Here is a 14499-nt window from a genome sequence, read left to right as displayed (position 1 = left end):
TGGCAAACAATAGAGAACCCCAACAAGAATTCATAATACAAAGAAATAATCTAAATTGCATACCTACGATTACCTACAAGTCGTGCTTAAATACCCATCGGGAAAACTTTCCGAGGGTGTACAAAGATAGCCGACGGCTACACTTATGTAAGGAAGCAAAACTAAAATGGGTCTGATATATTTTACATTAATCGGCTAATTAACAAAGATTTGATAAACTAGTATAGATATCTTAAATAAATCTATTTAAAGAAATGCTGATAGATATCCACTACAAAATAATTATAATTTAATATACTACATCTAAAATTATTTATATTTCCTTTATCTCCATTTATTTAGTTTTTTGCTAACTTAAACTTTATATTTTAATTTCTAAAAATATGGATGATTTATATCTCCAAATACTATAATTTAAATGAATATTTTATGTGGTATTATTAAAATTATTTTAAAAAGTATATTCTATTTATAATAATATTTAAACTTTTGACGTGTAGATGTTTGTCAAAATTAACCTAGAAGAATAAAAGTTAACATTAACACGCTCACACCATCCCACTCCACCCATTCTGCCATTGTAGAATGCCTATCAGCATTAATAATCTATTTTATGACGGGGATATTACAGATTTGTATTGCCAATAACCATTGACGGGACGTTCTTTCTTATGTGAGATATTATATGAAGTTAAAATGTCAGAGATTCATTCATGTGTTTGGATTAAAATATGCTCTTCTAATGCTAGTTGACAGTTAAAATTAAAAAAACCATTTCGTGGAAACTTGGAATGTGTTGGTAAAAAAATCTGGGAACAATAGTTGCGATTATCACGAGTGTTGTGTTTTTTCTGAGTTAAGGCATATCACAAAAACCCTCATGAAAGAGAACAATTATTGAAATTGATCATATTCCTTCCACTCAAAAGAAAGATAATCCCCTGATGGTTTATGAGTACTCTTGCTGTTTGAAAGGAAAGTTTGTTGTTGAATAAAAAGAAAGAAGTGATGGTTACTCAAAGACTAAAAAGATATACAAGCAGACAAAGGCTAGAAGAATTTTCTGTCAAAGTCCGGGAAAAGCAAGTGATGTGAATAATAGATAAGGTAGGGAAACCAAAGCTAGACAACACAAAAGAGCTAGCTGATTAAATTCAAACCAAGTAACGGAAATTGGGTCATTCACTGTTACAAAAAGGTGGGTGGTGAGTCACTGGAGGCTATAGACAACAATTATTATGACATTAATTGAGCTGAAGACTAGACACATAAATAGAAAAATATGAGTGTCGGAGGATATTTTGGAATTAAACTTCTCATTGCCCATTTCTACAGGTTGAGTAAGTTTTGACAATTAATTGGAGACTGTAAGATAAAGTTTTTGCGCTTCCTTATTATCATTGGTGTGTCAGTCGGGTGTAATGGTCAAGAAACCAAGTAGCGTCAGTTACATAGACAAGTGTTGCAACTAATAAGTGTCGATGATTGCATTTGTTAACAAAGGGAAGGGGTGTAGCTGAATGAGAAGATTCTTCACTCTAGCATCAACAAGTGAAGAAATGACATAATGAATGTATTGAAAAGGATGATTGGTAACATTAGTAATATGTGTCGAGAGTAATACATTTGACACGAGATTTCTTATTCACAACATTTGAATGCTAAGTCGGAAGGAATTGAGCAAGTGAGTACCAAAATTGGCATGATAGTCTTAAATATCCTAAAGACAAGCTCATTAGCAGGCATACAAAATTGTAGTTGTTGACATACCTGTGTTGGTTGAGTGGATTCATGCTCTGGTAGTTGTAGGTGTAATGATTAGAATGAAGCTAAGTGACATTTGAGAAAAATCATTTCATGAAGAAACATTCAAACAGTGGATTAGAGCTATCGACATTGTATGGATGAAACTTACTGAAGGATTGCTGAGAAGAACAAACAAGAAGCATCCACAATAAATGAGCTTGGGTGGAGCTATCGGGACATAAATACCGATTGCTAACAGTTTCGACACCACAAGAAAGTGGTCTTGGTGCTATCATATAAAGTTCTCAAGATTGAAGACATGCAAACATCAAAATGACAAACATAATGAATTTATAGGATGAAAAGCACAATGTGAAGTAGTGTTGAGCACATGCTCTGTCATTGTTGGGTTGTTGTTGGAGAATGAGAAGTTGATCAAACTATTGTCATTGTCGTCGTGATGTATGACTGGGTAATATAGATGTATCATCTGGAGTCGTATCTATTTCCTTGGTTAGTAACTTAGCTCAAACTAGAGGCTTGTGTTGTTACTAGAAGGTGTGACTATAATTAGCCGAAGTAGTAGGAAACAATGCGTACCTATCTGGGCAAAAGTCTCATATGGGTGCACATATTGCACCACCTACAATTTAGTGTATGAGTTTTGAGTGTTGAAGAACTTGCTGTAACTGTGGAAAAAGGCAGTGGAGGTTGAATATAGCTCAACAATATTCCGCTCAGAGAGAACTCGTGTAGTATTCTCTGACCAAAACAAAACAATAATAAAACACCAGACTGATGGGAATTTTGTCAAACACTTGCAATGTAACCAGATATGCTTGGAACTGAAACAAGATGGTCTCACTGTTTCATATATTAATACCACAAAATATTTTGTTCAATGACAGTCAATGACACTGCTAATAACACAACCTGGAACTAGGGAAAATAATTCATAACACAATATTAATGCCTCACAACAAACCCGACTTTATGACAGTTTGACTACAGTCTGATAGTGTAATATAATTTCAACAATACATATAACATACGCAAATACAGAGATGAATGGCGAGCTTACACAGACCCGGTTTATTGCAGCACTTTCAATGACCCGACTTGCAACAGAGCTACGTTTTTCAACTCTTCCAGATGACTGTATAGGCTGCCGACTCACCTCCCAACCTGTTCTTCCTTGACGTGGTGCTGGAGAATACTGCCCGCATTGGAGATAATGTCTTCACAATGCCGTGACCCATGATTAGATGCCGGCGTGGGAGAGTATTCGAGGATGACTGCAAATACCATGAACCCTAGGGAATCTCTGTTACCAACGTGACCAATGCACCAGCCCGTAACTGTGCTTCAAACATGTATTCTTTCAAAAATATAAGGTGGCCTCCCGCTGAGTGGGCTATAGCTGATATCGGCCTGCTACTGTCAAGAGAACAATCTCTAACAATGCCAAAGTCAAAGCAAATAATGACAGACTTACATAATCAATTTGAATGCTTACTGAGTATCCTTTCTCAAACTGTTGACTCATTGTTTCAAGGCATCTGGAGTGTTAGCACCTGTTTCCTGAATAACTCCCTTGGTAAGTTTGAACCTAATTGGCTTGGACCTTACATTATCACAGCAGCTTTTGGTTCTGGTGCTTATTTACTATCTAAAGCAGAAGGAGAGCAGCTCCCTGATCCTATAAATGTCTTGCACTTGAAGAAGTTCTATCCATAATGCCCATTCTATCTAGGGGCATCTTTGTATATATTTATTGATCCTGAAGAAAAAAAAAAAAAATTGATATATTTCAAAAATCCAAAAAATTGATATATTGTAAAAAAGTCTAAAAATTGAAAAACGTCCTGAAAAAAAAATGATCTTCTTAGTGACAACCTAGCAATAGGCATTTTGATGTATCTCCAAAAAAGTTATATATTCCAAAAATTTCAAAAAAAAAAAAAAAATTCAAAAAATTCAAAAACAAAAAAAAAAAACTATTGATTCCAACTGATAAGCATAAAAAAATTCATATGAAGACTAGGACTATGTTCAACTTCAGATCTTCTCAAGGCTTTTTGTCCTTGAGTTCACTCAGTCACATCCAAGCAACCAGAGTTCTGAATATTTTGAGTTCATAAACTTCTTCTGTGTGTAAATCCCAAGGCAAGGTTTCTTGTTTATAACCTCGAAGTGAGGGGAAGACGTTGAAATAAGAGATGTAGGATAAAACAACAATTTCGTCCTATAGTCACTTAAGTCACTTTATAAAGTAAATGACTTTATAAACATAAAGTAACTTTATCCAAACACTTTAATATAATAACTGATGTACTTAAGATAAAATTTTCGATGTAATTGGTAAGCATCTTGACAGCTAATGCCGTTAATCTATCCGGATGTGGAGATAGATTAATCTAGCGCCATAACACAAGTGCGGAGAAGGGGACATTACAGTCCTCACTTCCCCGGATTGCTTGCCCTCAAGCAATCTCAATGCTGGGTGCTGCAAAATAGACTCACCTTCCTAGGTGGCGTCCTCATATGGTAAGTCTTTCCAACGAACTAGATATTCTCTGACAGTCTTGTTATGCAGCTTCCTTTCCCTGGTTTTAATCACCTCATCCGACACTAAAATAAGTTTACCCTCCTCATCAAGTGGGGGCAAACCCTCTGAAGGAACAATCTACTGCCCAACGACCTTCTTGAGGCATGAGACATGAAATACATCATGGATTCCGCTGTCACCCAGCAAATCCAACTTGTAAGCAACCTCTCCCACCCTCCTGGTGATGCAGTAAGGTTTGTAAAATCTGGGCTTAAGTTTCTTTGAACCACTTTTCTTCAAGGAGCTCTGTCTATAAGGCTGTAGACGAAGAAAAACCCTGTCACCCAGCTCAAAACTCTGCATAGTACGATGCCGATCAGCATATAACTTCTGCTGGATCTTGGCCTGCTGAATTTTATCCCTGAGAGCTCTGAGGATGTCCTACTGATCCAAAATCCAATCTTTGGCCAATGGTGCCTTGCTGTCTTGTAAAGCTAAATCAATGAAATAGAGAGGCTCGTAACCATAAAGGGCGTGGAAAGGAGTGATCTGAATAGACATATGATATGTGGAGTTATAGCAATACAACCACTTAACCCAAGCTCTCTATTGACCTGCAATGTAATTTCTCAAGTACACCTCCACTCATTTACTCACTATTTCGGTTTGACCATCCGTTTGCGGGTGATAGCTAGTGTTGGGAGTTAACTCTGTACCTGTCAATCTAAAAATCTCTTGCCAAAAGGTGCTAAGAAACCTACTGTCCATGTCACTCACAATAGTCTTGAGTAATCCATGGAGACGAAAAACCTCTCGAAAGAACAACTCAACCACCTGAGAGGCTGACCAATTCGCGGCAATAGCAAAGGAGTGCGCGAACTTAGTCAATCTATCTACCACAACAAAAATGCAATCTCTGCCCTGGACCCTAGGCAACCTTGTGATAAAATCCATGGAGATACTCTCCTACCTCTAAGCTGGAATAGGGAGAGGCTGAAGTAAACCTCCAGGAAAGCCTTGTTTTGACTTGTTTAATTGACAAGTCTAACACTCTCTAACATGCTGCAATACATCATCCTTTAGCCCCTTCCAAGAGAATCTCTCCCTAATTTGGTGTATGTGATGTCCGCAATTTTTAATGTAATAATTTAACTAAATTAATTAATTAATTGGTCCCAGAAATAAAATAAAATATTAAAGGGCCTTTAATTAATTATTTTAATTAATAAATGTGGGGCCAAATTAATAAAGCAATAAAATAAATAATATTGTCGGCTTGTAAATTTCTAGATGCTTGTTGGAGGCGTGTATAAGATTGCTGGCATTATATTCATCATGGATTGGATTTGATTTGTCTTTGTGTTTCTGGAGGTTGAAGGTTGAGGGATCATCGTGCGTAGTTTTAGAGGTGGAAGATACTTCGGGAAACAACTCCTATTACTTGTAGTATGCAGGCTGAGACTCAAATTCGATATTGTGCAGGTATGGCGTACGGATATGGTTAGTGATGTACGATTGAGGTAGGGGATAGGGTCCGTACGATACAAGTAGGGACTGTCATACGATGGCGAGGAGGTAGTGTGCATATGTTGTGGAGACTTAGTGTTGACCGTATAACAATTGGTTAGGTGGAGTGGTATAGAAAGGGATATGTAGTGGGCATCAAGAGTAAAGCTATACGAGAAAAATATGATGACAGGGAGGTGTGGTTATGGTGTACGGTGGGAAGTTAGGTTGTCGTACGAATTGTAGTTCATACAGAAGAAATTTGTCGGGGCTTGTACGAATATGAATGGGGGAAACTGTTAATGTGTGGGATGGGTATTATAGAATTGATCAGAAATATAGAGATTGATAAACCCCTCAAGTTGCTAGATGAATTAACATTGAATACACACAGAACATCAATTGATAGTTGAACAAAGATAATGGTTGCAAAGAATGATGTTAGATATTTGTCAACACGGTTTAGTAGATCTGCATACACAAGATAACATTTAGAGATAGTTGCCAAATGCGAACACTAAATACATTTCTTTCGGATCTAATACTTCAATTACATGTGCATAAGACGATCCGAGAAGTTACAAATAGTTGCCAAATGATGAGGAATAGTAATCTAGTGCATACAGTGAGATATCTGAGTGACACCTCTAATAATAGAGTAGGGTGGTGCTGGACCATCGAAACTGCAATGACAAAATAGGGATGATTTTCCACCTTGGAAGCTGTGCACAACAATCCCTCAGCCTTCAGCCAACAAAAACAAAAAGACAAATCAAATCTAATCCATGATGATTACAATGCCCAACCAATATCCCTATAAAGGCCTCAAAAAAGCGTCTATAGATTTGCAACAGGCCGACAATATTAATTATTTTATTTTCTTACTAATTTGGGTCCCACATTTATTAATTAATTAGAGGTGCTTGATTATTTAATTTAATTTATGGTACCAATTAATTATTACATTAAAATTGGGAACATCATAATCCTCGCCACCCAAAGATTGTTTGCCCTCAAGCAATCCGTAATTGAACGGGAGGCCATCAATTCCAATGTCCCAAACCAACTGTGCAGGCAGAATGGGTGAATTGGCATCAAACCTTTGTTGTGTCATATTGACGACAAACTTCTGCTGTGCCACTTTGATATAAACATTGTCATGTCCATAGTCACTAGGTTCCCAAAGATGCTAATTTTGAAATTCATTGATGTAATCCTTCATGATCACCAACTGAGGAGGATAGACTTCATACTCAAATAATGGTAGCAATTGTTCCTGCAATTGATTGTCAGTGATGCCTCCATCTCTAGGTTCATGATTCCATTTATGTGACTCCAGATCATTACCCATATTCTCCAAAAGATTTGTAGCCTTGCTTGGTTTTGCTTCTGTTTCATAGTTGCTATTTTATTGTGTTCCCTGACGTCAACGGTTTGTCCATCATCAACCTTATTTGAAACATTAATGATCTCCATCCTAAATCTTCTGATTTTCTTAGGATTTTTGTTGTTCTCCATCTGAAGAGGAAATTAAAGTCTTTTGCTTGTTCATATCCTCTGATGTCTTTATGACTTTGTCTAGCTGCAGGATTTCCTGAGTTTGGCAGTAAGTTCAATGCTATTAGAAAACTGCATGCTTCTGATAATGCAACACTGAAGGCTGGAACAACTTAAAATATTCTATGACCAATCTGCCAGCTGATTTGAGTGCATCATTGTGAATCAAATGTGTTTTTGCATCATCATGAAACAGCTTTGGTTTTGTATTCTTGTAAAACATTTTTGGAGAGTTGAGATGATATAATTAGCATTGACCATTCCACATCTCTCTTTTTGGTGATATATTAGCCAATGTGAAACTTGTCTATCTTTATGACAGCAATTAGTAGTTGACTTGCTGAGATCAACTTTCAAATTTATATCATGGTGTTAAGAAAGAAACTCAATGCTTAATAAACTTTTGGTGTTCAGTTTGCCATGACAACATTTACCATTAGTTTGTATGCTTACAGTTTTGAACTTCTATTTTTCGGTGCTGAACCTTCCATTATAACAATTCATTGAACTTGTGGTTGAAGGTGTTCATTTTTTATTTAGAATTTGCTTCAATGCAGGTAATTATCAGTTGAATAACTAAAACAGATTATAATAATGAGCATTGGCATATTTTAACATGTGCATTTATTGTCTTGATTACTCACAGCTAGGATTACAGATGTTTGGAAGTTTTGCAACTTTTTCCATATCAATGCTTCCATGCAATTGAATGTATGGGATTATAACTGCATTCTCAAGGCCTCTGTTATGAGGAGTTGTGAGGCTTCATCCTTCACCATCAGCACTCTTGTTGGTCTATACTTGATGCATTTGTCATATATCCACAATTTGTTGTAGGTCAATCAATGCAATATGGTAGCTCCATAATACATGAACTTGGAAACTGAATTCTCCCACTCTTAAGCTGAATACAGTGTATTGGAGGAGAAAGTGACTTGCTATTTGAAATAAGTGGCAGACATAAGATTTTCATCAAAATTGCCTTTTCCTTGTTTTGAAACTTGTTACTGTTTTTGTATGTGAGGTTTTCTCTTCTAGACTTTATGGAATCAGGGGGTACACATGAACTTACAGGAATTTTGGCAATGGGAATCTAGATGCATTATTAAGGGGACTCGTGATTCTATTTTTCTGCATGACAGGATCAATGAAGAGCTCGAGTTGCTGACTTCATGCAATGCTTTGGTCAGGACATTAGCAGTCTGTATAAAGCGCTGGAGGATGCTGTTGCCGGTACTGAGGTACATACTTTCACTGCAAATAATTAATTTTCAGTTTGAGAACTCCTCTAGTATTCTGTTAACACTGTGAAACAAACATATTCTACTCTGTGTTTAAGGCGTTATAAACTTTATGATATATACTGAAAAATGCTAGAATTTGTTCTTTACTGTGTTATTTTCTAATGCGTTTGACCAATTTTTTGTTGTTGTTAAGTAATGATTATAAATGCAGTCAGCTTGCTAGAAGATTAATGCATGCACTATATGCATCTGTGAATTTTACTACCCTGCCAAGGAAAAAATAATCGCCTTAAAAGAAGCTTTCTTTGTTGTGAATATAATAGCAATTATATGCTTTATACCTTTGTAAACTGTAATCTTTTTGGAGTTATTTTTCAAGTTTAGTAATAAAAGATTTTCTGGAGACCACTGCTTTGCTCCAACCAGAGTGCAATGCCATACTTATAGAGTATATGTGTGTACTTATAATAAATTCACATGGATATGTTTACTAAAAATAATGTCTTGCACAATGGTCGTGGAACACTATAACATTTTACTTCTGACCGTGATGTGGCTACTATATTGCTTTTCATTACATGGTGTCTTCTTAATGCTCCAAATTTTAGTAGGATATTGTTTTCATTCACATTTTTCATCTGTACAAAACTGTAAAATATTCTTTTTAATTGAGGAGATATTCCTACCAACAAAATGTTTAAGATTTCTAGTTAAGCATGTAGACATTTATTTGGGACTGATCTTTAATCATGATTTGCATTTGTGAAGCCAGAGCTTAAGTCTCTAATGATTTGAAATTCTGTGTTTTGAATACCTGTCACTAATTCAGAAGGATTCATGGTCAAGGACTTCTGCATCATCAACTCCAATTGAAAGGTTGTTACCAAGTGGCAGCACACCATTTGATGACTGTGAAGTTGATAGAAGACTACTGAAGATGGAAAGAAAAGTGGCATCTGGTTCCTGTGGAGATCTGTGAGTTTATATACCAACCATCTGTAACATTTTAAAGTGTGTAATAAATGTGAGTTCAACTTGGCATTGATTGACTACGAATCTTGAACAAGATCCTTTGCAATTTCAGCTATCGTGGGACGTATCTTGGTCAGGATGTTGCAATTAAGGTCCTTAAGCCAGAACGTCTTAATGAAGCTCTTGAGCAGGAATGCATTCAGGAAATAATGATCTTACAGTAAGCATTGTTAAACTAATGTATCTCTGTTAAGAGTCGTATCTTTTTTTTTGTCTGGAATCTTCAACTTTTTTGGTTTCTTTTTTATAACATTTATAGTTCTACTGAAGTCCCTGGTGTTATTATCTCTCGTACTTGCAATTCTAATTCATTTACAAACAGAGATCGAAAGGCACAATTATTGTGCTAATGTTTGGACAGGCATTTGAACTTATACGTGTCCTATATCTAATTCATAATGCAACTGTTTATACTCCACCATTGAGTATTTTCTTAGATGGTATTATTTGTACAAATAATATGAGAGAAAACATAGATTTATCCCAAGAAAATCGTGTGGTTTTGAAGAACTTTAGTAATGATGTCATGAGTCTGAATGTGAAATGGAAAATTGAATAGACAACAACTTATTATTCTTTGTTCCTAGGCTTAAAATGTTTAGCATGAAACATGTTTTAGTAAGTATGTATTTGATATTATACATGAAATAGATAAAATCACCCATGGATCAGGCATAGATCCGAGCAGAGCTTCTAGGTGCAAGTTGTTTAGTGAGATATGCAAGTGCTATTATGTTCCCCATTTACATATCAAACATGTCCACTAATTTTAATTATATAGAAAATCCGAAATTATTAGTCATGACAATGGTTTTTTAAAACAAGAACAGTGATAAAGTTTGCAAATGTAATGTATTGTTTTCAGTTTCATACTTGCTATATGTTTGTAATAATAATATATGATAAATGTTTAGATGCATTACACAGAAGGCAGACTTTAAACATGAACAAGAAGATCATAAATCATATGACAATGACATATTGCAAATGATAAACTTCTGACTTGAACAGTGATAAAGTTTATTGTTAATCAATATTGTATTAAAGTTTTAATTTGATTTGGTATTGAATTAAGCTTGATAAACAACAAGCTGATACACAAACAAAAACCGAAAAAAAGATCAGAAATCTTAATCAAGGTCCTTAGCTATGATGCTTTCCATTGATTACCTGATACTTGGGATACATGTACCCGGTACTTGGGTAGCTGGGTACGAGTACCATGGGTGTGGGTATGAGTACCCATGCAACCTTTGTAATTAACCAAATCAATAGTAGTAATATTGTTTATCAATAGAATACCGACCTGTAATGATAATCAATTTGATATGAATAATATTAGTTAATGAATACTCTTAATCAATGGTATTGCTAATTATTACAATATTGGTATTGGATATAATTCATAATTAATAATATTATTCCTTACATTTAATCAGCAATATTATTTTTATATTAATCTTTATATTTAACTACTAATATTATATTAATCTAATGACATTAGTAAGGTTATCATAACTTGCACCGACTCTTTAATCCACATAGGCCCAGAATACATTCGATTAATATTGACACTGTGTAACTGACCTATGCTTACATGGTATTAACAATAACAATAAATCTTATTCCACATATGATTGAGGATAATACTCATTACCGTGAATAAATATTAAAATCTGCAGAAACGTCAATGCTAATTACTAGAATGATTAAATGGTCAAAAGGTCTGCTGTGAGACAGCAATAACAGTGATTAGTAAAGAACATCGAATGTTTAAATAGAAAGTTTTGACAGAGGAGACACGTCCTCAGGCATACACCCCATCACTCCGCCAAAGGGGATATAAATTACTATGAAGAATAATTCCAAAGGCATGGAACCAAAGACATTGATATTTAAAAAGGTCTCCACGGGATAAAGTAAGGAAGGATATCATGGGTCTTGGGACAGTCGATATCAGTCCAGCAGCATACAGAAAAATAAATAAATAAATAAATAAATATATATATATATATATAATGGACAACCTTATCAGTGCATAAGGCAAAGCACCGATTTGGGTGATTATAAAGATATAATTCCTTGTCTGTTATGTTTAAATATCTGAACTCCTGTTAGCGAATAACCAAACATAATTAATGTATATCTCTATATATATTCAAGACAAATAATTTAAGTAATTATAATTGTATATAGAATTTAGTTTTCTAATCCTGTTATTTTTTGACTTATGAAAGGGAAATGTGTGATGCTATCAAGGAGGGGCTTGTATAAATCCAAGCGATGGATCTTTGTCTCAAGATAGGATAGGGATCAGCATTCTGTAAGCCTTGAGGGATACAGACTCGGACCTGTAAACTTTGAGGGAATCCTTTGCAAGGTTGGTATTTAGGCAACTTGGATAACACCTACACCTTCCAGCCTTAAGCCAAATAGTAATATGATTGGATATATGGGTATTTTCGTTACTTCCTGTTTATGAATATTTTTGTTCTTAGGACATCTAATGTTAAATTTGAATTAAATATGTAATAATTATGTCCAACCATACTAGGGGACATTACACCTTCCTTCAGCCTTGAATTGGACACATGTTAATAGTACCACAATCTTTTCAAACTTAATCAACACAATCTAGATATTTAGAGCTATTGGTAAAGCTAATAATCAGTGTTACCAGATGTGTCCTAGGGCCCTCTGCATCGGATGCATCTGTGCACATTGGTGCCTTGGATGTGTACTGGTGTCTAATATTGTTGTTTATCTATGTTTTCTAAAATAAAGTTTAGTGTTTCTAATTTTTTATGTTTTTAAAATAGGATTTTAATAATTATATTTCTGAATTATCATATTTCTTTATTTTTAAAAATATTTATATGTAATACAGACACACACAATATACCCAAATGCATCCAAATCCCCAATTTTTTTTCCACGCATCAATGCACTGGGTCTCATATTTGCGTTTGTACCCACATCTGAATTGGTAACTAAGCTTATAATGAAATAGGATGTTGGGTTCAATTGAGAATGCATCTGTTCAATAAAATCATGTTCCCAAACAAAGATTTACCGTTACAAAACCATCTAGACAAAATATATTTTAAAAATAAGGAGAAGATAAACCTTGTATAAACCTTCACTAGTCCCATTTCAGTGATTCGACTACACCCCTATTTCTTCATATTAATAACATTTATTAAAGCTTTCTAATTTCACCATACTTGTTCAAGCATATAAAAAATTCAAGCAGTCATACAAAACTAAAAATTGCTGATTTGATTTTTTGATCTCTCTTTAATTAATTCTCTTTTCAAATATTCAATCACATGCCACTTTAAAATAAAAATAAAAATAACTATTTCATACACAATGGGGACAAATTCTCTTATACAGATTTATGAAGGTGAAGTTTCTAAATTAACCAATTGGTAACTAAGACTGAAAATAGAAACTATCTAATAAACTAAACACTAACTATGATGACCATTTAAGAAAGTTTACAATATTCTAATATTCAACCTTTACTCAAGTATTTGGGCACAATTGAACATTGTAGTTAATGATCTGTTTAATTTTGTATCTCAGGCAATTAATGCTTGCACTCGTCTTTAGTGCACAATATTTGCATATGACCATTCGTGCAGCTGGTCCTAGACAACATTCTGTTAAGTTTTAAGCAGTGCCTTGTCTACCATGTGTTCAGCTTTGGTGGTATTTGGACACATGCCCCAATATTGAAAAATATAAACAAATTAATGGCTGCAATTCGGATTGTTGAAAATAGAATAAAATTGTAGAATTATGACTTTGAGAGAAAACTACAATTCAGAAAATTGAAACCCTACCATAGTTTGAATGAATGTGAAACAATTCTGGGAAATTCTGCAAGCCCTATGGTAATTAGGAAATGGGAAAAAAATCATGAACAACCAGAATTATGAAATGAGGAAACAAATTAAACCTGAAGGTTGAAACTTCAAATTTTTTAGGAATTTTCTAGTCATGATACTGCATAGCGAAAAAAATGTAGTCCCAAACACTGCAATGCCCAACTTTTTCCTTGTGAGCTCTGCTCCAAGTCCAAACAAGAACCGTCAAAGCTACCTGCAATAATGTTACCCAGAAAACAATGATGTCTTTAAAACTTGTGCACTATGTAATTCTTGCCATTGCAAAAGCTTTTCTTTTGCACAAAACAATACCTATAAAATAAAATGTCATGAGGTGATGGCAAACTCAAATTTATTTTGTTCAATCCCTTTGATCACAAGCTCAAATGGATTGTTGGTTTTGGAGGATCGTTGCAAATGTGCTAAACACTGCCAGGTTGGTATGTGTGTTCCAAATGACAGCGACCTCTTATTTATAAAGAGAAAAGGATAAGAAGAGACATGTCCCTTCATGGGACATGTCTATTCATTAATTTGATAATTAATATAATAACAAAAATAATCATGGTTATTTTATATATATATATATATATATATATATATATATATATATATATATATATATATATATATATATATATATTAATCTATCTCATATAATAAACTTATATCTGATATGTAATTATATCTAGTATATAATTATATATAGCCATATTAGTTTTATCCAACTGATGCTACCAAACATAAACACTCCCTCTTAGCTAGGGAGGATAAACACAAAATATATATTACAGTACTGGCAATCTTTAGGAATAACACATTAAGGAAATCTTTGAGCAAAAGATTTCCACTATTTTGATATCATGAGTATTGGCCTTCAAAATATCAACACATGATATTCACCAAATACTCTGAGTAATGGTCTCCAGAATATCAACACTTGATGTTCACCATGTACTCAATAAGGTAATGG

At 34.4% G+C, this 14499-nt stretch overlaps 1 protein-coding gene across 5 annotated transcripts in view; it reads left to right on the top strand.

The window, feature by feature from the left end:
• Positions 1-14499, top strand: part of LOC149532199 (serine/threonine-protein kinase STY46-like) — a 233620-nt gene that overhangs the window by 104576 nt on the left and 114545 nt on the right. For all 5 annotated transcript variants that reach the window (XM_089811791.1, XM_089811792.1, XM_089811794.1 and 2 more), the window contains 3 exons: positions 8548-8598; positions 9431-9576; positions 9686-9793. In XM_089811791.1, the coding sequence (XP_089667917.1) occupies positions 8548-8598; positions 9431-9576; positions 9686-9793 (305 nt within the window). The remainder of the gene's footprint in view (positions 1-8547; positions 8599-9430; positions 9577-9685; positions 9794-14499) is intronic.

This window comes from Cupressus sempervirens, chromosome 11, assembly GCF_028749045.1.
Source record: "Cupressus sempervirens isolate cs-2001-9-10 chromosome 11, ASM2874904v1, whole genome shotgun sequence".
Lineage (NCBI taxonomy): Eukaryota > Viridiplantae > Streptophyta > Pinopsida > Cupressales > Cupressaceae > Cupressus > Cupressus sempervirens.
The sequence above is the reverse complement of the archived record's forward strand: the minus strand, read 5'-3'. Positions and strand labels throughout refer to the sequence as shown.